General features: G+C 38.5%; 1 protein-coding gene across 1 annotated transcript in view; it reads left to right on the top strand.

Moving 5' to 3' along the window:
- The window catches only part of ATP8A1 (ATPase phospholipid transporting 8A1), a 230,217-nt gene extending 208,605 nt beyond the window's left edge, over positions 1-21,612 (top strand). The window contains exons 33-36 of the mRNA XM_061191344.1: positions 10,822-10,910; positions 11,981-12,073; positions 19,731-19,822; positions 21,033-21,612. Coding sequence (XP_061047327.1) covers positions 10,822-10,910; positions 11,981-12,073; positions 19,731-19,822; positions 21,033-21,130 — 372 coding nt within the window. The 3' untranslated portion in view covers positions 21,131-21,612. The remainder of the gene's footprint in view (positions 1-10,821; positions 10,911-11,980; positions 12,074-19,730; positions 19,823-21,032) is intronic.
- The last annotated feature ends 3,533 nt before the right edge of the window (positions 21,613-25,145 follow it).

Below are 25,145 nucleotides of genomic sequence, written 5' to 3'. Positions count from 1 at the left end.
CTAGCTCTTCCTCCTTTTCCTCTGAACATCTTTTTTAATGATTTATTTCCAGAGGGTGGAGATGCAAAGGTTGTTTTTTGCATCATTCAACTAGATTCAACATTGGTTCTTAGTCCCGCAGGGTGATCACGTCTCCTTCATTTCCTCACCACCACCCAGGAATGTCCAAGGGGGAAAAAAGTACATAAACGCTGTGAACTGGCATCTGATTTGCATATTTTCTAAGATTTTCTTTGTTTGGAACAATTTGCATATTTTCTAAGACTTTTGTTTGTTTGTTTGGGATAATCCAAGCCAAGGGTTTTCTTTGTCTGTGAGTAATCAAGAGCTTCTGGTATAATTGCAAACATATTGGGGTTTATCCGAAACACCCTTCTCCTTAGTTATTTTCTGGGTGTTCTGCTCTATCTATTTTTATGGAGAAAGTAATAATTCATCCCGTATAAGAGTCCAATTTAGCTCAATTCAACTGAGATTTATGGAGTGCCTTGTGTCAGGACCTATACTGGGTGTCAGTGGATCAAAAGTTGAAAAAAGAGAGTCCTTCTGAGGAGCTTGAGTCGTGAGTAAACCAACAGATCAACAGATCATTAGAATGTAAGAGCTAGTTATTATGGTCAGGACTCGCAGGGGCTAGCAGAGGAGAGGGCACTCGACCCCCAGGCTACAGTTCGGAGAGTTTAGAAAGGTTTCTTGGTACTGCTGTTCCCCACACTGTGCAGGAAGTCAAGAGAAAGAAGGGCCTTCCAGCTAGAGAGCAGCCCAAGCAAAGAGGGAAGTTGGGGTTCCTGAGGGAGCTGGAACTGAAAAGGGTAGCAAAGACCAGGTCACAGAAAGTTACCCGAATGTATTCACATCATTACATTAAGCCGTGGCAGATTGCAATTCCTTATGAAATACATAGTATTCCAGAAGGTACCTGAGGCCATAGAATACTAGAATACAGATTCAGGTCAGAGGACATGATATGTAAATGCTAGTAATAAGCTAGTGAGTGATGAAGAACATTTTTTATATTTTGGCATGAATATGTATCACATAATATAATTGAAAATTTGCAAGAATTCTGTTGAGCTAAAAAAAGACATCAAAGACCTTTCTCAGTGATAAGCTCCAGACCATAGAACTTGGCATGGGTATTCCTGTGTCTTTGGGTTTTATCCGAGGGACGTTTTGAGCCTCACTACCCAAGATGTGCAGCCACTGAAGACTTTCAGTGGAAGTTCACCTCTTCAAGCCAAAGTTCGCATGAGCTTGAAATTTGTCTCTGGTTAAAGTGCAGAGTGCAAAGTTCACCACTTAGTGTTGACCCAGTGATGCTTATGTACCTCTGAGTTCAACTCCATGCCCAGGTACCATAACGAATTCAGACAGAAAGGGTTAAGTTTCTGAGAAAGGCTCCCACAACTTGGAAATCTCTGTCACACCATGGTGTTTCCCAGGCTTTGGTCACAAAGACACTTTAAGAAACCTTTGCAAGTTTACATTCAAATAACACAGTAATATATTATCTGAAAGCAGAGTTGATTTTGATCAGGTGATGTCGTTTCCATACATCAGTGGCAGTGTTGCCAGGAGAAGCCACAATTTCGATGCAGTTAAAAGCATTCTGTGTATATAACATTGATATTTTGCCATTAAAATATAGATGTTAACCTTGTGGATTTCAGCTTTCAGGGTACTAAAGAGTATCATTGTATCTCAGGCTCAGTGAGTCAGCTCCCCCAGTCCCCTGAGAAAGGGAGCTGGAGGAGAAGATACCATATGGGTAACTGTGGTTGGATGAGATGGGACTGAAAGTGAAATACAGCAAGAGAGTCTACCTTTTCCAAAGAAACATTCAGCTGATACAGCAGAGACGAAGCATTGAGGAGCAGTAGGGAGGGAAGAGCCACAACTTGGTGGGAAAGGTCCAGAAAGTTTGTATGAAAAGAAACAATACCTGCGTACCTGAAGTTGAGCACTGATTTTTTTTTTCTTTTGATGAAAATGATTTCATGAAGAAGATGCTTCCAGAGGAGACCAAAAGAGTTAACTGAAACAGGAGGAAGCAAGAGAAGTTAAATGATCTCATAACTTGGTAGATGGCTCTGAAACAAAAGAAAAGTGGGAGTTGTGGGTTCTGAGGGTCACAAAACCACATCACAGTACAGATCATGTCTGAAGAGTTGCTCTACCAGGATGTTTCAAAGAAGCCAGAGCCAGAAAGAACACTTAAACTCGAATTTAAACTCTTGGACACCACACCCAACCAAATCCTAAGAAGCACATAATAGGATATACAAGCTATATGTAATATAAGCTTTTGGAGTTTTCTCCAAAACTTGCTAACTCCCTTGGAAAAGCCCTAAATCTCAAAGATAAATAGCCCTCCTACCCAAAAAATTTGAAAGGTCTCATTCACAACAACAAGGAGAGACTTTAGCCAGATGTGTGTAAGGTTAATGGGAAAAAAAACTGGAAAATTTGACAAAAATGAGAGAATATTTTTTAAACGAGTTGAATAAATAAACATACCATGTCTCTGAATAAGAGGATCACTATTAAATCATCACTTCTTTCCATTAGAGAACTGTTTGGGGGAAAAGAAAAAAAAATACATCTTCTCCTTGTGATTGTGATCTAACCTAGGAAAATAATTCTAAGTGCAGAAAAAGGTTAGAGTGTGACTGAAAAGGGCAGCTTTATTATAACTGTTTAGTTGTACCGTTTAGACAGATACCATTGAGTATATGTCCCCTCAAATGCCTCCCAACTCTGCAATGTCCATGGTGACAAACATGTGTCCACACACAGTATTTCCCTAAATTCTTATTCTTCACTTTCTGATTCAGCTGGTGAACCGGCAGTAGGAAATGGGTCATAGACAATGCACCCTCCCTCGTCTGGCTAGCTGTAGCCTTGGCCTCTTCCTCTGAATACCTCCCACATCAGTAAAAATTGATGTTTTTGCTTTTTAAATAAAATTCATAATAAAAAGTTTTCAATTATATGATTAACTTACAGTCATTAAATAAACTTCTGCAAAAAGAGGGAAAAAAACAACAGCTTCACTACCCAAAAGTAATCCCTGTAAACCTATGAGTCCAGTCTTTTTCTACCCTTAATTTGTGTACTTATCTTTGATTAGATAATTTATTCTTTTGACAAATATATATCAAAGGACTAGTCTAGGTTCTGGAGATACAGCAGTGAACAAAAGAGAAAAGGCCTGCCCTCGGGAGCGTATATTCTTTTTTTTTTTTTTTTTTTTTTTTTATAAATTTATTTATTTATTTATTTTTTGGCTGTGTTGGGTCTTCGTTTCTGCGCTAGGGCTTTCTCTCGTTGCGGCGAGCGGGGGCCACTCTTCATCGCGGTGCGCGGGCCTCTCACTATCGTGACCTCTCTTGTTGCAGAGCACAGGCTCCAGATGCGCAGGCTCAGTAGTTGTGGCTCACGGGCCCAGTTGCTCCACGGCCTGTGGGATCTTCCCAAACCAGGGCTCGAACCCGTGTCCCCTGCATTGGCAGGCAGATTCTCAACCACTGCGCCACCAGGGAAGCCCCTGGGAGCGTATATTCTTGAGAAGAAAGAGAGAAAAACAAAAGTATATTCTAGAGCATGCGGATGGTAAGTGCTGTGGAGAACTGTAGTGCAGGAGAGAGGCTAGAAAGTACTGCAGTGGCGGTGTGGTGCTGCTTTAGGTGCAGTGGCCGTGGGAGATCACTGCAAAGATGACCTTCGAGCAGAGACCGGAAGTGGGGTGAGCAGGCCCTGAGACTGCCTGCAGGAAGAGAATTGCAGGCAGGAGAGATGGCCAAGTGCTGAGACACTGAGGAGGCCAGAGTGTGGAAGCAGAACGAGGGCGGGAGGGAGCGAGTAGTAAAAGAGCTAGAGGGATGGGGCAGAGCCTCCCGGGCCAAGAGACAATTGTAAAGACGCGCTTAGACTCCCGAGTCCCTGGAGGGTTGAGCGCAGTCACAGTCTGGCTTTTTAAATGATTGCTCTGGGTGCTGTGTTGAGGATAGATTGCTATGGGAACAGGAGGAAAGGCACACATGATAAGGCCGTGGGGGGGAATCCAGACGAGAGAGGTGGCGGAGCATGAGCCACGGGGGAGGGGCTGTGAAGTGGGTAGACTCTGGATTTAAGGAGAAGGGGGTTTTGCCCTTAGAATCTCTTTAATTTTTAAATTTACTTGATAAAATATATATAACTTACTATTTATCATTTTAACCATTTTTAAGTGTACTGTTCAGTGGTGTTAAGCGCATCCACTGTGTTGGGCAGCTGTCACCACCATCCACGTCCAGAACTTTTTCATCTTCCCCACCTGATACTCTAGACCCATCAAACTATAACTCCCCATTACTGCTTCCCCCCAACCCCTGGCAGCCACTATTCTACTTTCTGTCTCTGAACTTGATTACTCTAGGTACCCCTTGTAAGTGGAATCATATAATATTTGTCCTTTAGTATCTGGCTTATTTCACTTAGCGTAATGTCTTCAGGGTTCATCTATTTGTAGCATGTGCCAGAATCTCATTCCTTTTTAAGGCTGAATGATAGCACATGATATGTATAAGCCACATTTTGTTTATCCATTCATCTGTTGATGTTTCCACCTTTTGGTTTTTGTGAATAATACTGCTATAAACATTGATATGTGGATTTTTTTTAAAATAGAGCAGATCAGATTTACCAATGGATTGGAAGTGTGGTCTGAGAGAAAAGGAGGAAAGCAAGTTTTTTGGCCAGAGCAGCTGGAAGAATAAAGTTTATATTTGCCGAGACAGAGAAGACTGGGGTTTTATATTCTTTTTATTTAACGTAGCAAAATAGTCACGTTGTGTAGTTAAGAAAAGTCTTCATTAATGCCAGTATGAGACCTTCCTTCTCTTCCTGCCCATTCTACATCCCTTCCTTCCTCCCCCCCACAAAAAAATTGTTACTTTTAGTTATCATACTTTCCCTGGATTCCCCAAAATATTTCTGTTGATTCAAAAGGGGCATGGGGAAGGTAATTTAACACACTTAGCTTTTAATGCATGTCACTCAGCTTTTGTAACAGATAAAATGACCTCTATTGGAAAAGGTTGGTTAGGGAGCGGGATCAAGCCCTTCTCCCCTCTCCCCAAATCACATAAATATCTAGTTATAACTGCTCCCAGAATAACTCCATGCCAGAACACAAGAAAACCAAACAACATCTCAGGAATATAGTCCCAAGGCTCTGGTGTTTTTTGACTTTTAATCTCTCTAAACACTAGGTTGTAAGAACTTATTTATTCAACAATTATTTATTGAACACCTGGTTGGTGGTTAAGCACTTGGGTTGTAGGAATTCATCAAGACATATTTCTTCCTCTTACAGGGATTATAGTCTATAACTAGAAAATGGGTAATAGTTACCACCAAAGTAGAAGCACAAAGTAGGGTCAGCTGACCCAAGTCTAAGGAAAGAAGTGACATCTGATGTGAAAACTGAAGAGCAAACAGGAGTCACAGATACAGGGTCCAAGGACGAGAGCAAGCTTGGGCAGATTCCAAAATCTGAAACACTTTGTGAAGCTAGAGATGGGGGCTGGCTTGAGAGATGATGTAGGGGACGTAATCAGAAGTCAGGTAGGAAAGGTCATGAAATCATATTAAGGATTTTTGTACTCCATCCTGAGGGTGGTATAAAGCCATTGAAAGGGTTTAATCCAAGAACTGCTCAAAGCTAATTTGCACTGTGGCTCTGGCTGCAATGGGGGGACTGGCTAGAAGCAGAGCAGGACGGGAGTCAGCAAGTCCACTCATGAGGCTATTTAGGAGGACAGGCAAGTTTTGGACTGGAATAATGGCAGCAGGGTGAGCGAGAAGTAGATAGGTCTGAAGATACTAAAGCACGACAGAACCTGGTGATAAAGCAGATATAGTATCAAGAGACAGTTCAAGAATAGAGCCCAGCTTCTGTCTCAGGCAGGTGGCGATGAAGCCATTCCCTGAAGAGATTGCACAAAGAAAGAGTAGGTCTGGGAGGAAGACAGTGTGTGTTCAGTTGGGGAATGTATTAAGTTTGAAGTGCCTCTTTGACATTCAAGTTCAGAGCTGGCTGGTCTGTGTTTGAAGCACAGGCAAGAGATCTAAGCCACAGGGAGAGACCGTGACTGATCCCCATGTAGATAATAGAAACCTCCAACCTTCCCAGGGAGTGTGTGTATATGATAACAGAAGGCTTCTGAGAGAATGCCAGGATAGTCTACCTTTCCCTTTATTCAGGACTTGTTCAAACAATCAGCTTCCTAATAATTACACTCTTCGAACAGCATCTTTAATAGCTTGGACAATATTATCTCATATAGACGTACATTTACTTAACCAGCCACGTAGTTTTTCCTGTTAGTTTTCACTGATGTTTTACTATTTTTAAAAAATGCACAATGAATATTTGCCTTCCGCAAAATTAGTTCCTTGGGATGTTAGAAAGCAGTACATAGGAAAAAGTGTTCCATGGTCGATAAATGTATTTTGGAAACCTTGGTTTAAAAAACTATTCAGTAGGTTCTTTACTGTGATTTCTCAAAGCCTTAAATACGCTACTCTGCCCTGTGACTCTCCAGGAGGGGTATGCTGTGGTTTGTTTATACCTTTACTAAGCCTTGGGCCATGACAGGCTTTTGGAGGGAATGCTTTCAGGGCTAGTGACCCCAAAACAGTTTCGTAGGATATTAACCTATATGTAAAAGCTGTACCAAATTTCAACACATAGTCCCAGAAGTTGAATTATCAAATTAACGGGAATGAATGTTTGTGTTCTTGATGCACATGTCAATTACCTTTCCCAAAGGCGAGTACATTGCTGATGGGAACGTAAATTACTACACATACCCGTTTCACCATACCTCCCCACTCCCCCAAGTGATCATGAATTGTTTAAATCTGATCTAATTTGGTAATGTTTCTGTGACTACAGAGAGGCTCAGCATTTTTCCATGTTACTGATTACTTGCTGCTGCTTTTGTGAATACTTTCTCAGGTCTTTTGCTTATCTATTGGAATCTTAGCTATTCTTATGAAGATAAATGGTCTATTTTTATAATCAGGTTTTAGTGCAGAATTTCATATACTTATGGCAGCCATTTTCCCAAGTTCTTATGCATCATTTATTTTTTAGTTAAGTTCTTTTTGCACACGTGGAACTTCTCCATTTTCATGGATCAATTCTTTAAAGCATTTCTTTTTATAGTTTTTTTCCCACTATTTTTAAGCTTAGAAAGTCCTTTTATAAAGTTTTATCTAGACACTTAATAATCACTTCTTGGTTTTTTGTTGTTATTAACATTAACTCGTAACTCCTCTGGTATTTATATTATTTATATTAATTTATCTTGCTGCTCTCCCCCCCCAACAGAAAAAACTAACCAAGTTTTACAGCACTGTTTTCTGAATTTTCCCTTCCAAATTAATATATTGTGCCCATACAATCTTTAATAATTTTTATGAAAAAAATTTTATCTCCATTTCCTACATTAGCAAGTTGAGATGAATGGCAATTTATTAGGGTTCAGTTACTCGGCCAGTTTCAGTCTTGAGACAAGTATATACTGTGATGTTAATGTGATGAAAACCATGACATTTATAAACTTACACTTAATTTGATGTTGTGATAAAAATTTCCTTCCTTGAAGCTCATGGGAGAGATTACTGAAAAGAACACAAGACTAGAATGTTTAAAGGAATTTGAAAATTAAAATGAAGAAAGGAACGTTTGTTACTAATCAGTGGTAGTAATAAAAGCAGCCACTTTATAAACATTATTGGTTTAATTCTTACAATCCACTTTACAGCTGAGGAAGCAGAGACCCCGAAGTTACTCCCTCCATCTCTGAGAGCTGGGACAGGCAGAGCCGCCACCACTTCCAGGGCTGTTTATCACCAGCCCTGCTCTAGTTGGGGTCCGTGGATATAGTTTTAGGACTCCCCAAGGAGCCTTCTTATTTAGATAGTGTCTGTACTTAAGCGAAGAATCAGCGTCCTAGTCCCCCACTTGGACATTTATAGGGTAAAAGGAGGGACAGACTTAAGAAGTGCATTGCTGAAAGTTTGTAGGCAGGTAGCACATCGAAATTCTCTCCTCCAAGACTGAACATGGGGGACACTGCAGGTGAAAAAGTAAGTGTTCCTCTCTGTGTGGGAACGTGGGTACCAAGGGGTCACCTCACTGTGGGTCAGAAGGTAAGCCCTCTTATCTGCTCAAGCCCCTCAGCTTTAACTAACTGCACGTGAGCTAGGATTTTCTCAAACGTTCTTTCTCTGCACGTTCACAGGGAAATTTCAAAACAATTCCTCATTCCTCTGCGGCAGCTTGCATTTTCAGGCAGTGATGGTTCATTTTTTAAGCCCGCGTGGCCCGATGCTGAGACAGCATCGCTCTGCAGACAAGCAATTGTTTGTTCCCGGAGCAGGACCTGTGCCCTCGAGTGTACTGGCTTTGCAGCTCCCTGGGCTGATCCTTTCTCAAGTCCCCCGGGAGGCACTTTTGTGGCAGATTCCATTTGGTTTCAAAGGGCCTTGAGGAGGGGCGGCGGGGCTGCTTGGCGTGGCCCCCCAGTCTCCCATGTTAGAAGCGACTTGCCTGCCAGCCGCTCTCGGAGGGAGCGCGAGCCCGGCCCCGAACAGGCTGCTCCTGTTTCCCCCCATTGTCTGCAGGGTCGGGCGTCTTTTCCCAGCTGACCTGCCTGCGAGTGGAGAGATGTGAAAAGTTAGAGACAAAAATGGTCTCTACAGAGTGAGGGGGAGCTTTCTTGTACAGAAAGGAAGGAAATACCTCTGTGGGATTTTATTTTCCCCCCCTCTTCATCCAAAAAATACAAAGAGGCTCTCTGTCTTTAATGCGAATGTCGGCTTTAAATCTTTTAGGTTTGGATTAACTCTGCAAAAGAAAAAAAATCTGACAGGCTTTCAGATATGACGCAGAAAAACTTCTTTCCCTTCAATTCATGGCGTTCATTTGCAAAGCCAAAGGCTGGTGGACTGAATAGTGGGCGCCAGTCTCCCCGTCATAGTTAACATCACAATGGTCAGAATTAGCGGCCTCCATCCCCACCAGTGGACATTTAATACAGGGTGGCAAAGGCAAGAATAAATCTTTCTTCCCTTGCCCCCAAATTAAAAGAGATTATAAAATTAAGCCAAGTAAAAGAGGTATTTTCAGTTACATGACTTAGAATCTCATCTTACCTTTTTCCCGTAGAAGGAAAAAGAAATGTGCCATTTTGCAGTCATTACCTAACTCAAAAGCTTCCTTCCAACTAAACAAAACCCACTGACTTGATGAACGTTTCCTATTACACAGTTATTGTTGGTTTTCGCTATTGAGGATGTCAGCAAGCATGTCGAAGATCATGTTTTGCTTATAAAATAAAATGACTTTTATGTGAATATCTTTCGTCTTGGTGGTATCTAGAATGTGGGTGCTGTTGCATTGAATCCACGTGGCAACATTTACTTTCTGAAATTTTGGGTAATAGCATGTTCTTATTTTAACGTGTTCAGAGCTGTGTCAGCCTAGATGGAGGGAAACCTGAGTATCCTTGTACCAAGAGTCCGTATCAATAAGCTTGTGTTAATGTAGAAAAAATTTTAAACAGCAGCTCCTGGTCTCCAGATGAGAGTCAAAATGAATAGGTAATCTGAAACACAACTTAAAATTAGTAATCTTTATATTTGATAAGGATTGATTGATTAGGACTGTTTATTTGTAATTGTGAACCTGCCTATACGAATTAAACTCTAAATCATTTTTAATTCCTGACCTGGTTTTAAAAAAAAATTTCTTGTGTGATTTTTAGTGGGATGTAAATGTGTGTGCGTTAGTTGGCTACTTCGGAATGGAGTTATAACAATACGTTTATGGATTTAAATAGGTACTGCAAATTTATTCTTGATAAACAAATAGACTCGAAGTGAAGCAAAATATTCCTTTTGGTTTTATTATATGACACTATCCCTTTTAAGCTCTAGTAATCTAATTACATTATAAAGGGATTTTTTTATTATAATCGCAAATAACTAATAGAATTTGTTGATTTTTATTATAGAATCATTTTCTTTGCAACCCCAAAGGCTCTGATATAGCAATTTGGGATTTAATACAAAGGAATGCTTAAAGTTATTTTAATACACTTTTATTTGGGTTTTACATACTAAACATTTGGCTTGACTTTAGCAATAACAGGACGCACCGAAACAAGTTATGTAAATCTTTGAACAAAAATTAGTATTATTCCTATCTAATATCAAATTGTTATTTTTCATAGATTCCTTAATTAATTTGTTTATACTGTATTCGTGATTTATCTGGATGATCTTTTAGTATCGTGTAATATTTTAGAAAAGTAAATTTTTATGTGCCAGAAATGGTAAATGTAGTTTTTAATTAGGATTGATTTTACATGTTGTATTATAAGAGAATTTAATCCAGTGTATGTTTGAAGTTTGCTCAAAAAGATAAATTTTTATATTCTAAGTTACAAAAGAAGGTCAAAGTTTATTACTCCATTATTTTGATCACAGTAATAAAAATTTCACATAAAAATATGAAAAGATTTGGCACATGATAAAACTTTGTTATATTAGCTACTTGAGGGAAAAAAAGAAATGTAGTAAATGCATGTTCTAATAAATTTGGCTTTTAATTCCAAATATTTCACAAGTTTGCATTCAGAGTTATTGTATACCCTCTTGCAGAATGAGATTCTTAAAATTATTTTACTTGAAATCATATAAAAACTAAACATGAATGATGTATTTCTTGGTTTTTAAAGTAATACTGTTTCTGATGCTTTTACTCAGGCAGCCATGTTGTTCAGTTCCGGAGTCTTTTGGACAGGCCTGTTATTTATTCCTGTGGCATCTTTGCTTCTTGATGTGGTGTACAAAGTGTAAGTATAATGCTCAGTTATGTCATAACAACACGATGCATATTAATCCTCAGATTTCTCTAGTTGTAACGTCAACTCTAGTGTAGAGCTTACAGAATAAGAATTAGTAATATTAATTCTACATAAATGAAGAAGAAAGTAGTGATTGAGGAACTAGAAAACTAAATTAGTTTAAAAGAGCAAGCAGAAGTAAAGCAGGTAGCTTCAATTAACATTTTTATTAATCAGCCTGAAAAACCCATTCAAGGTAGAAGAAAAAATTCTTTTATCTCCAAATACATATATATATAAATTTTTAGTGGACAATAGTTGTGAAAGGGAATTTTTGCTTGCCTGATTCTAAACATGTATAAAACAGAGAATAGAAGAAACTACAACTTTACTAATCCTTCTCCAGGATTATAAGTTTTAAAGTGTCCTCTCTTCCCACAAAAAAAGATATCATTAAAGTTAGTTAATATGATGCTTATTTAATAACTGAGAGTTTTAATATTATAAACGTAAACCATTTATTTTATGACTATTGTTTCTATAATTGTTTCTATAATGCCCAGAATTACTGTAGTCTTTTTTTTTTTTTTTTTTTTAATAAATTTATTTATTTATTTTTGGCTGTGTTGGGTGTTTGTTGCTGCGTGCGGGCTTTCTCTAGTTGCAGCGAGCCGGGGCTACTCTTCGTTGCGGTGCGCGGGCTTCTCATTGCGGTGGCTTCTCTTATTGTGGAGCACAGGCTTTAGGTTCGCGGGCTTCGATAGTTGTGGCACATGAGCTCAGTAGTTGTGGCTCACGGGCTCTAGTGTGCAGGCTCAGTAGTTGTGGCACACGGGCTTAGTTGCTCCGTGGCATGTGGGATCTTCCCAGACCAGGGCTCGAACCCATGTCCCCTGCATTGGCAGGCAGATTCTTAACCACTGCACCACCAGGGAAGTCCCTACTGTAGTTTTTTAGATTCTATGGAAAAATTGCTTGTACACTGGTTACTGTTGTCCTTAGCAGCAGCATGATAAAAACTAGTTTCATAAAGTCTTAAATCTTCACACGAATACTTCTACGCTTTTTTTTTTTTGCAGTATCAAGAGGACTGCTTTTAAAACATTAGTGGATGAAGTTCAGGAGCTGGAGGCAAAATCTCAAGACCCAGGAGCAGTTGTGCTTGGAAAAAGGTAAAATATGCCCTGAGTATGTTCTTTTCCAAGTGAACTTTAAATATGTCTTTTGCTAGTGGTTGGAAATAAGCAGTTAAACTTGTATTTATCTGTTAACATGGAGCTAGCAGTGTCACTGACAAATTTTGCAGTCAGAGAGATGCAGATTCAGATCAAATCTTTCTTCGCTAAGCTGCATGTGACCTTAGCCAAGTTGCTTAGAGCTGCTGAGCCTCAATTTCCTCATCTATACAATAGGAGTGATAATACCTCCCTCATGGCCAGTTGTGAGAATTGGATAAAATACTGTGGATAAAGCAGGTGGCTTGTCATCTGGTGCTTAATGAGCACTCAGTAAATGGTAGGTGTTTATTATTAAACTGAAAAAGAAAAAAAATAACACAGTAGAATATAGTCAAAATCAGAGTTTGACATAAAGTCAGCTCTCCCACAATTACCTTTGTGGTTCAGTACATTGTTAGGAACTGACCTGGGCATATGTCTGTCATATATGAAGTCAGTTATGTCTTCCAAGTCCTCCTCCTCACCGCCACCTGCCCCCCCCAAAAAAGCAAGGTTAGAAAGCTAATTGAATTTACTAAATTTCACAAAACATTATAGAAAAGAATTTAAACTTATAGGAAAGCACTCTGTGATACACCACAATTATGAAGAAAATACCAGGAATTTATTCTTTCTGTCTTTCATCACACTAAAGTGAGCTAAAGTTTTGTCTCAACCATAGGAAACGTTTTGCCCTGGTCTGTGTCACCTTCATCATGGTTCACTGTCGTTACTCAGTTTGACACAGTGGAGTGTCAGACTGGGAACTCAGGCTGAGACCTTGGCTTCCAGCCCTCTCGTGCTCTCATTAGGCCGAAGGAGCACGTCACACACCAGTCTGTGCCTCTCTTAAAAATAACAGCACTGGCATTGCGGGGCGTGCACCACGTACTGGGTGCTGCACTCCTCACTTCACAGGTACTATTGCATTGCACTCCTGCAACGACCCTGTACAAATCCATCATCCCCAGTTTTTCCAGATGAGGAAACCGGGGCTTAGAAAGACCAGGTTGTCAAGGTCAGAAGTGACCACGCTGGGCCTTGAGCGCATGTCAGTTGATTCTAGAAACCCTGTTGCTAACCATGCACCATTCTGCCTCCTGCTGCTGCTTTTCAAGAACGTAGGATGGCAGCAAGAATAGCCTGCCACTAACATGACAGTTCGTAGCCTCTCCAGGTTGGTGTCCCTGTGTACCTGATGGGCTGCTACCTTTGGGGTTACAGGTGTAACTCCTCCTCACTCCACCTTCTCCTCATCTCTTCCCTTCACCTCCAAGTCAACATCTATTCTATTGCCTTTCATAAATAGTTCCTCAGTAAATGTTTTTTCCCTCTTTCACTCTAGCTGTAAAAAGGATGTGGTAAGAGTTCTAGCTCACAAAATTGTGAACAAAAATATTTATTCACAATTATTAGGGAAAGTCTACTGATAGCACTGTTACTACCCTTAGTAAATTTCTCCTATTTGTGTGTTAATAAAACCTACATTAAGCCCCTCCATGTGATACTGGTTTTCCATCGTTTATAGTATATCAGTGACTTCAACAATTCATAAGTCAGGCTGAGGGTTCCATGTGATGACCTCTGACCTCTGCATCCTAAAGACCTGAGTCTGTGATGTGTCTAGTCCCTTACATTAAATAAGTCAGAGAACCTAGAAGGAAAGAAGTGAATTCCGCCATAAATGACAACCAGCTTCTCCAAGAAAATGCATCTGATAAATTTCCTGCTGCTGCTCAGCTCATTTGCCTAAAGTAGCTGTTCAGCTTTTCTTAAGGACTCAGGACTAAGTTAGATGTTAGCTGAATACCCCAGACAAAAACCCCTAGTACAGTAGGGACCCTGTGTTGCCATTGCTGCCAATCGGTGAAGAGAAGGATGGCAATGGTCAGTGCGGCATGGTGTCTCCCTGCTAAATGGTAGCTAGAGGAAGGGGAGAAAAAGATCTGTGAAAGGGGAAAAGTAGCAACTGGTTGGAAAAGTCTTCACACCAAACTACATTCTAAGGCAGTTTAGAAATTGCCAGATTGATTTTATTGATAGAACTCTTTCAGAAACCTTGGAGAATAAGACTCATGTCAAATTTCAAAAAACTAGCTAATTTCATCTGCATTTTTCAAAGAGGAAGAAATAGTGATTTCTGTGTATTCTAGTGATACCAGGCTTCCCTGAGTGCCAAAACACCACATTATTTTACACCTCCTGGTCTCCGCACATGCTGTTCCTTGTCTAGAGCATGTACCCTCTTACAGACTGGGTAATCCAATTCCTAGCTTTCAAAACCTAGTCCAAAGGCAATTCCCTCAGCTTTTCACAGATAAAATCAATTCTTATTCTGCTATCTCTGTATCTTGTTTGTTCTTCTGTTTTTACGTTTACTGCATTATGATATAGTGTATTTGTTCGCCCTGTGCTTGTTCGTCTCCCCTACTAGACGGAGCTCCTTGTAGGAGAGGCCTCTGTCCTAGTCTTAACTGCAACCCAGAACTGGCCACAGAGCCAGGAGCATAGTAGCACTCAGTCAATATTTGTTGAGTGGATGAATGTATGGCCAAGAGAGTTAACTAAGGAATGAATGAACGAACGAATGAAAGGGTGGGTGAAAGGATAGTTGAGTAGTGGAGTTGACCTGTGGGTAATTAAATTAAAATGTGATAACAAGAACATAGAAGTATATAGGTTACACTTCCCAAACTAGTAACTCCTAGCGTTAATGATTGTTTACTGTTTTTGTCATAGAATGATGCAATTCTTAAGAAAGATCTTGCAGGTTGATCATCCCAATTTTTTTAATCTTCACTAAGCACTACTATGAAGTCAAGCTAGATGTAAAATGAAACAGTGTCAGAGAAACTATAACTTACTTGTAAGCACTGTATCCAGATTAGTATTTATAAGAATTTATTTCTCATCTCTACTCACTTTCAAAAATTGAAACACCTTGGTTAAAAGAATTAGTCCTTTTTATAGAAATAGTATGCCACTTATCATATTATCCAGCAAATTAGATATATTTTAATTTTACCTCGAAATTTTGAGGAAAAAGGTATGTTTCATCATTTAAGTATATTGCTTTTGAGCCATGGGTTATGGTAGAAATCAGTTTAAGTCTAAAAAATTGGGAGAATAAAGGCAAACCTTATTCCTAATACTGTGTAGCCATGACTTATTTTTTTGTGTTAAGAAAATGACTTGAAGCTGTGAAATCTTGTTCTTTGCTTTTACTTTATGTGGACATGCTCCAACACTAGGGAGCCGAAGCATCTACATTCCCAAAGTCCAAAAAGCTTTGAAATTCAATTTTTTCCATAGGCTTATAGCAAAATTTGCTGGAAAAATCAAAACAATTTGTACTATAAATATAAGGACATTGATCGTGTTTATTTTTCTACAATGTAATATTCCTGTATTTTATAGCAGAAATATTAATTTTTGGAATATGGGCCTCTAAGATCCCACTTGGGAGTATTACATCTACACATTGTGTGTAACATATTACTTTTTCTAAAACAAAGCAAAACAAAATGTGAATTCAAAATCCCAAAGATTTAAAATAAGGGGTTGTAGACACTGGGCTCATTAGAGACAGGGCAGTTATTACTGGATATCTTTCACATGTGTGTGAAGCAATGCGTCTTATAGTAAGGCAGTATGAATAATGAGTCTCATAATTTTTTGTATCTAACTGTAGACATTAGCCAGCATATCATCATCAGCCGTTACTAAATAGAATTTTAGCCCAGGATCTTCAGGTCAGGCCTTATTAATTTGTCCATCACCACTGTTTGGCTTAGCTTTAAAAAAGACAGTAGGGAAGTATGGATGTCAGATCATTTGGTCATGGGGGTGGTGATGGTGTTCTCTCCCAGCTTTTCTCTGTATTGTTTATCTTAATGAAAAGCAATTTTTTTTTAATTTTTATTTATTTATTTTTGGCTGTGTTGGGTCTTCATTTCTGTGCAAGGGCTTTCTCTAGTTGCGGCAAGCGGGGGCCACTCTTCATCGTGGTGCGCGGGCCTCTCACTATCGCGGCCTCTCGTTGCGGAGCACAGGCTCCAGACGCGCAGGCTCAGTAGTTGTGGCTCACGGGCCTAGTTGCTCCGCGGCATGTGGGATCCTCCCAGACCAGGGCTCGAACCCGTGTCCCCCGCACTGGCAAGCAGACTCTCAACCACTGCGCCACCAGGGAAACCCCTGAAAAGCAATTTTAACATTGCCCCAGAACTAATAGAAAAGAAACTATATTTTTCAATTTTCACCTGGGTTTTATATCAGGATTACATAAATTTCTTTGAGGCTGGGGCAGAGGCGCAGGGAGGCAGGGTGGGGAGGTGATTAGGATAGGAAGACATATCAAATGTTTTCCCCCAGCCTACTCTCATCCCTGTGATAAGGGTTCTATCCAACATTTGTAAAGAAAAGTGACAGAACGATGAAATACCTCCTCCAGAGCAGAGATTAGTTAGGCTTCTTATATTCATCGTTCATCTCCCCACCACCACTGCCTAGTGGACAGCTGTCGTATGCTATGCACTAAAACATTTCATGAATGAATGAAAATAGCTTGGCAACCCAATAAAAAAACAAATGCAAATTGACCACTCTTCAAAGATAACTGAAAATACCTTAAGACAACATGTTCTAGGACAGTAAATGAGTTTTTACCTTTTTTTTTTTTTTTTTAGTATTTCTAAATGAAATTTTATTTTAAAACATGGTATATTTCCACCTCACCTCACCAAATATCTAAGTTGCAGCGTTTTAACAGGCTTGGAAATAACGTAAGTGGTAGTTGTGTGATTGCATTAAATAAATCGAAAATTTACATAGCTTGGTATGTACATGAAAGACCCTACAAATTGAGTAAAACTACTGAACAAGAGTTGTGAATAAGATGTGGTTTTAGTTAGAAGGCATCCTAGAGTCTTCTTTTCTTCTCACACTGTGTTAAACTGTTCAACAAAAACTAAACTTTTAACATGTCTATTAATGTTAACATGTTACCAGTATATTTTATAATGTGGCTTGATAGTGATATCAGTACCCATAAACATTGATGGCACAGAAACTGCATAACTTTGAAATGAGGAGTAGTTCTCCAAAAGTGGGATAGGATTAGAGAAATACAAATCATCATCAGTTATTATTTATTAAGCATCCTCCCATGAGCGGCATTTATATTCTGAGGAGGGAGTTTTTGCTCCATCAAGAGGTCTGACGTAGCTAAGGCAAAAAGCAAAACAAAAACCAAAAACCTAGTAGTTTTCCTAGGGAAGTGGAGTGAGGGGCATTATAAGTTAAAACTCATGTTCAGCAATAGACTTCTCCTGTTGACGTAATGTTGAATATAAACCAAGGCATCAGAAATGATCTTCACAGAGTATCTTTTGTTTCGTGATGATCTCTGTTCTAGTTGGGTTTTTTTAAATAATAAATTCCTTGGGATCTGGGGGATGGTCAGGGTGGGAAGAACTAGTGCTTCTACGTGTTGAGTGGTTCCTGAGTACCAGTAACTGTGGTTGAAGCTATACAACTCCCTGAATCCTCCGTCAGCCTGAGGTTAGGAATTGTCCTCCTGTTCTCCATGAGATGTCCAAGAAAGGTTGCCTAAGGTGACCCAGCTAATAAGTAACAGACTCAGAATTAAACCAAAGTAAGACTGCAAAGCCCAGGCTCTTTCCACAGTAGTGTGCTTCTTTCCCCAGAAAGAGACTTTCTTACTGCTTTTTTTTTTTTAACACTAAACATTAACTTGATGTAACAGCTGAGTGATAAAATAGCCTTATAGGAACCATTACAAAACAAAATTACATTATCTCCTATATTTAGGTTGCCATAATATGAAAGGGGCAATTCTCACATCTGCCTTCTTATCGCTGCCATAATTGTAATATTAAAGTATCATGTTGTAGTATTAAAGTATCATGCATTCAGGAAGGCCAGCCTGAAACCTGGAAAATGTATTTTGGGAAGAAGAAGCTCTATCATGATACATTGCCGTCCTCTAGTCTTCTGTAGTCATTTCAGTTTTAAACACCAGAGACTTGCCAAGCACCCCATCCACGATGCTCTGCTAACAACATCAGACCACCTGCTGCTAAAGCTGCCGACTTCCTCAAAGCGGTTACATATTTTAGTGTCCCTATGAGTCCCTGGGTCTGTAACGGTAGATCATTTTAAGAGCAGAGTAAGAAAAGTCACTCTGTAAAAATGGCTCTTGCTCATTCCCCATATCTGTTTATTTCACTAGCAAAAACAAGTTTTACAAGTTTTTGCAAAACCACTGGAGTTTTAAGATTCATTAGCTTTCTTCCCTTAATTCCCAATGACAATAAAATATGTCTAATAAATAGCAGTTAACACCCCTAGACTTTTAAAAATGTGTGTAAGACTACTACAAATGTCAACATTTCTAAATATTTTATTTCAGCAAAAGCCTAAATGTTTTTGTAATTACAGTGAGTTCATTTTGCAGATGATCCTTTTTTTTGCATATGATAAATATTGTTCCCTTTCAGGGTCTAAAAAAATTGGCAAAATACAGAACTAACATAACTTACAGCAGTTTAACTAAAGCTTAAAAGTGGGGAAACTAAAAGATGGATATTTGTCCACTGAGTCAATTCCAGTGATTAAAACAAAATTGCATAAACATTTGCTGCAACACATGTGGATTATTTATTAGCTCTTCATGCTTGTTATGTGTTTGATATCAAAGCAAAGTTTTATAAATCAACGAATGGAGAAACGGCATGATTGGGAGGATTGGTGATGTTTAAAAGTGCACTTTGGAATTATTACTCAAATTCATTTATCCGACAAGTATTTGACTCCCTACTGTGTGAAACACTTCTGTGTGCAGGGGAGAAAAACAGATGCATTATTTCTTGGATTCTGCTTTTAGAAGTTACATAATTACATGGGTTTGTTTCTGCAGAGAAGAGTCTTCTAAACGTTTATTGAAAAAACGTGTTTTTTCTTGTCACTTTACCTAGTAAATTATTTTCTGAAAACAGTTTTTTTATTTTAAAATGAAATTAAGGAACACATTTCATACCATATTAGAGTGGTAATGGACTTTTTCTAATTAAAAAGTCTGTGAAATTTCTTCTTTGCATAATTTTTCAGATTTTTCTGTATAACTAAAAAAAATTATTTTACACCAGAATATGTGCAAAGTAGGAGAAAGGTATACTAATGGTTAATTTTTTTAATTCTAAAATGCCATGCTTGCTATATTTAGTAAGTCTAAATTCCAAGATTTTAGAAGCCACTAACACTACTGGTAGAGTTTGTATTTTTTATTAATTATATTGTGCAGGTTCTGTGTCTGTATTTTACTTAAATATAACTGGGGGTGGGGAAATCTTTTGACTGGACTACTGGGGACAAAACTCTCCTTAGCTGTCAGGGGGAAAAAAATGGCCTCAGAAATATCCAATACTTGAAACCTCCTTTGCTGTCTGAGAAAATGGGGTTGAAATAATCACTAGACTCCGGATTTCTCAAGCAATCTTTTGTGTCAGTCTGACTCTCTCTGGTGGTCCTGTGGGCACTCTGGGTTCTCCGCCAAGTTGATAATTCATTTCACACGTTTGCACCTGTTCTGCAGCCTCACGGAGAGGGCGCAACTGCTCAAGAATGTCTTTAAGAAGAACCACGTGAACTTGTACCCATCAGAATCATTGCAACAAAACCTGCTCCGTAAGTATTTGAGTTCTGTTTTTTAAATACATCCTCTGCCATTACCTCATAGGATCTGAGAGCAGTATTTTGACTTTAGAGATATTTAACTATTTACAGTTAACACCTAAAACAGGTTTTGCACATTTGCAACATGTTATGTAAATAACAAATGTTTAAAGAATCCTTTGACCACAGCCATCTCACTTTCAGCAAAAGAGATAGAGCATTTGAAAATCTTGCTGCTTTCACTTCAAGAAAAATATTCCCGCATGCCCCTTGTTTCCTTAAGTCTTAAAAAGAACCAGTGAAATAAATCTTAACTCTTAAAAGCTCACTCTGTATTGTTATCTTTCCTACTTGAATATCTTTGCAAGAGCCTTTTCAGCTTTCATACACAATGACATGTATGTGAAACATCGCACAATGAAACATGTATTTTCCCCTTCAAAAATATTTATGAATATTTAGAGTTGTAAGAAATTATTAGGTATCACGCCCTCTTAACATTTCAAGGATCTAAAAAAGAATATAATATATAAAGCCCTGTGGTAAATGTATGTGTGTTAGTAATATATCATTTGTTTCATGTTATTTCCACATGTAATTTATTTTCATTTATATATACTCATGTTTAATGCTTTTGCTCTTTACACTTCAAGAGGCCTTTTCTAAAAGTGTGATTCCCTTGGAGGTCATTTCTTATTCCCAAGCCCCCTTGGACCAGGCTGGGGCATGAGTGAGTTTATTTGTAGATGCTGAGAGCCCAGAATAATGTCTTCTGAGGGAAGGAGAGCGCGTTTCCACTATTCCAAGTTGTGTGTGTTTATCTCCTCCTCTTCCTTGCTTTTATTCTTCCTTCCCTCTCATCCGCCTGATCTATATGGAATACACGCACCCACTTGACTGCACTCCCCACCCCTCTGCTAGTCAGGAAGCAGACATTAGGGGGGCTGGACTTGAGATGCTGAAGGGAGAATTGAGGGCGGCCGAGAGCGTCTGTTCATCTAGGGAGCACAGCTCCTAGAATCTAAGCTACCATCATCTCACTCTTCATTTTGCAGTTGAGTCTGTACCTTTTACAGACATTAAAAACTAGTGTCTTCATGCTTTTAAAGGTAGGAGGGATGCATTAGTTCCCCAAGTTAGGAAATGAGCACTCAACACTCAGAATAACAGAGATTTCCAGCGACTTCAAGATGACCATTTCTATTTTATCTTTAACTTACAGACGGGTATGCTTTCTCTCAAGATGAAAATGGAATCGTCTCACAGTCTGAAGTGATTAGAGCATATGATACCACAAAGCAGAGACCCGACGAGTGGTGACAGCGGGAGGGGTGAGAGGCCAGCTCTGCCATGTCTCTAAGGGGAGCTCCCAGGTCTTCACCAGAATCTGCTGACCAATTCCAGTCTGGTCCAAGAAGGGGAAATGGATCTGAACTCATCTCATTGACTGACATTCAGATTCATGTATATTATAGACATAAGCACTGTGCAACTATACTGTAACACCATCTCTTTCAGATTTTCTAAAGTATTTACTAAGTCTTTGTAAACAGAAATGGAAAATGACCTTGTATCTTGCCAGAGTGTTTTCTTAAACTGAGAATAGGTCAGTATTCTTACGCTGTTACTCTGGGGCTGCAACTAACTATCAGTGTCTTGGATATACCACAAGGCGACCGACCTTTACAAATCTCTAACATGGTAGTAAGTTAAAGGGACTCCTTGATATCCATTTTAGATTTCAGAATATGCTGAAAAAAACCAGCCTTCTTAAGGAAGCGACTCACTGAGCAAAATTTCTAAACAAGACATTAATAATAATAAGTGTTTGTGTCAAAAATTGTCTTGATAAGTGTTTGCCAAAGAAGTTTAATAAATGTATTTGTCATTCAGTAGTCATTTGCCCAGAAATTTAAGAGAAGGTTTACCTCTAGTTCTGCTGTAAGATCTGCATGCCTGACTTTACAAATCTAAGAGTGATTTGCAAAAACGAGTATTTCAAGGCATTTGCTACTAAAATCTGTGATGTTGCACCTTTAGCCTTACAAATGCTTCTTTCTCGTTCGTCTTGTCTACTTGTTCAAGTTGCAGTGCACACGTGGTATGTGACTGTCTTTATGATACTGATTTTTAAAACTGTATTTATGTCTCCATCCTTTCTAATGAGGTTTCATCATCATTTAGCTTTTTCTAACAACCTGGCTTCTGCTGTAGATTGAGTGATGTCATTTTGTCTTCGAGTTTTCTCTTTTAAGAAAAATATGCTTACATATTTATGTGAGATTTCCAATGCTTCTGTCAAGGTGTTTGGAATACCATGTTGGATAAATGCATGGGCCTTTGTAATGTCGGTAGACTCAGCTTTTGTCCTGTGTTTTGGTTTTCCCTATTAGTGCCCACTCGAAATGCCTGCTGTCCTCAATGGCACGCCCAGTGTTATGGTGACTGCCCTGTACTTAAGACTGAGAATGACTTCACAGTTCACTAGTCAAGCAGCTCCCAAAATTAGTCACACGCTGCTAATTGGAACAAATAAGTAGTACCTTTTACCCATTTTAAAAACACCTATTTTACTCAAGCCTGTAACTTTACAAAGAAAAGTTCATCATAAGTAGATTTTTGTTAATATGCTTTAAAATGTGTGTTCAGTTTAATTATTTTCAGCATTTCCAAACATCTGAAAATGCCTATTTTGCCGCCAACAATAAATGGTGAAGGGGCTGTTTAAAAACCACAACCAGTTTTCTACACTATTTTTAACATAATGCTTTCATGTGGAAATAAAAAGAATTCTAGCTTTCAGATACACCTCAGAGATTGAAGCAAACTTTTTGCCTTGTATTCAAAAGCCTGTTTGCCTTTAAGTGGACTTACCAGCAAAATAGGTACAACTTCCTCTTTAAAAAAATAAGTCAACTACAATTGAGAAGAGAGGAGATTTTCAAATCACTCCTTGAGTTTAATAATTCACATCATTTTTGTCCTTTTTCTCAATCTAGATTTAAAATTCAGCTATATATTATTTCCTTCTCTGTATTTTTAGCTATTTAGTTACCTGTATGCCTCCCACATTTTCTACACATAAGAGAGGTTATAACATACATAATTTGAACTTAAAGGGGGCAAGGAGTTGACATACTTCACTCCCCAGACCCTTCCCATTTGGAGATCAGATTAAGAAAATCATAAATTCAAACATCTAACAAGACCACAGGCGTAAGGGTCTAAGATCATGTTCGAAATTCAGATTTCACAGTCTTTGTCTACTGAATGGCTATTCGGAGCAGCTTTTCTGGGCCTCCAAGATGAGAGTTGAAGTCAAACCACAAAAAATGAAAAACAAAAATCAAGTACAACGAATAAGGATTTTTAAAAAAGGAGAATGAAGTACATCCCCCTAGAGGAACACTTCATAGCAGTTCCAGAAAAGGGCTGCTTCCATTTCCCCTCACCTCATAGGTGACATCCTTCTCCAAAATTTTAATGTCAGAATGTGATGAGTGTAATAGAACTGAATTTTCTGACTTAAACGAAACACTTTATTTTTATCCTGAAACATGGATCGTTTCTGTGGAGCCCTTCAACATGAGTGGAAGACTCATGGTTAATCATGTGGAAGATCATGATCTGAAACATGACTAATTTATGCCTTTTGGTCCCATGGATCTATTTTTGAATTATCAACATTAAGTCAGTCTCTTAGCTTCTTGGGTGGGAGTTGGGAGTAGGCAGCAAGGAGTGACCACCTTGGTAAAACTTAAAAGATAACATTGCAATTGCAGTGACTTTGTAGTGTTAATTAGAGAAAAACCCTCTGATTCTTTAACCTTGGGTGGTGGGGGGAAGTAACAGAGTTTTACCAAGATTAAAATAAACAGTTGAGGTGACTTTTAACGTGTATTTTCTGAAATAAGGGACACTCTTCGATTAAAAAGTCCCTTGTAGGAACTCCGGCAAATGCTAACACCATTGCTTTACAATGTTTACAATTCGGAAAATACTACTTACTGCAGAAAATCCTCATTCATTTCACCCTGAAAAGCTGGAGGTTGCTTCTTTAGTGTTAACTAGTACACAGTGATATTGAGCATGAACTTTCTAAATGTTTTACATACTCAAATAAAAATATATTGGTGTCTCCCACCCAGAAAGATGCTATATGGTAGAAATTATTAGCAGGAAAATGGTGTTTCTCAGGAATGTAGTAAATTTTAAATGACATATGTGCTGCCTACCCTCCCACACGCCACTCTGTCTGATGTGAGCCTGCTTCAGCAACGTGGCAAAGTTGATGGAAAGCTTTTTCTAATGAAGTCAGGTGAACGTGTATTCTATTCAGTATTAGCCATTTACATGAATAGTATGGTCATTGAATGGACTCAGCGATTCCTCTTAATTTCCAGGGGAAAAAATGAATTCAAGAAATCAACATTTATTCTGGTCATAACATTTTATATTTTAATTTTGCAATTCTGCATTCTAAATATCCAGTATGAAAGTCACGTGATAGTTTGTTCTGCATTGTGTGCATGGTACATCACTTGTAATCTGTCATTTAAATATTCTTTCAGGAAACGAATGCCATTCTGAAAGTACTAGATTGCATATTCACAATTTTTTATTTATAACAATGTCATCGTTATTACAAAGCTAAATAATCATTGGTGTTTATTTTTGTGCAGTTTGCCCTTTGATGTTTCCTGGTTCTAAAACTTACATTACCAAATAAATCTATAATTATGTACAAAATTCATTGAGAAAATTCCCACCCTATTCACATCATAGGAACCAGGCCTATGGAATTCTTTTTTGTAAATTATTTAATGTAACACCATGCAGTTCGGTGCCTAATAAATGCTTTTTAATGATCAACATTTCTATAATGCCTCTTAAAGAGACCATAGTCTGATTTTTCTCACGTTAAAATAACTGAAGTCACTTGTGAAACTGTTATACTTTGCTGCATTTTAATTAGCCTTCAACAGCTATCAAAATGGAATGTAAGTTAAATTTAGAAGGAAAGGAAATAAATGTTTTCCATTTTTCGTCTTGATTTATTTTCTATATGAGAGCAGCTGTGTTTTTGATAGGTTTATGGTTTGCATGAATTAATATGTAAAGTGGCCTAGGCTAGTGCATGGCTATTGCTGTAAATCTTGATGTTTATTTCTGCCTTATAAAAGTCTCTCATGGCCTACCTGGAATTTCATATTCAGTGTACAAATTAATTGGTCCTCCACACAACTTTTTTTTAATAAGTAAATTATTTTACAAACAAATTTGAACTAATTTAATTGAAACTTTTGTTTAGCTTGCCTCTAAGAACTTTTCTTAA

This window comes from Eubalaena glacialis, chromosome 5 (assembly GCF_028564815.1).
Source record: "Eubalaena glacialis isolate mEubGla1 chromosome 5, mEubGla1.1.hap2.+ XY, whole genome shotgun sequence".
Taxonomy (NCBI): domain Eukaryota; kingdom Metazoa; phylum Chordata; class Mammalia; order Artiodactyla; family Balaenidae; genus Eubalaena; species Eubalaena glacialis.
The sequence above is the reverse complement of the archived record's forward strand: the minus strand, read 5'-3'. Positions and strand labels throughout refer to the sequence as shown.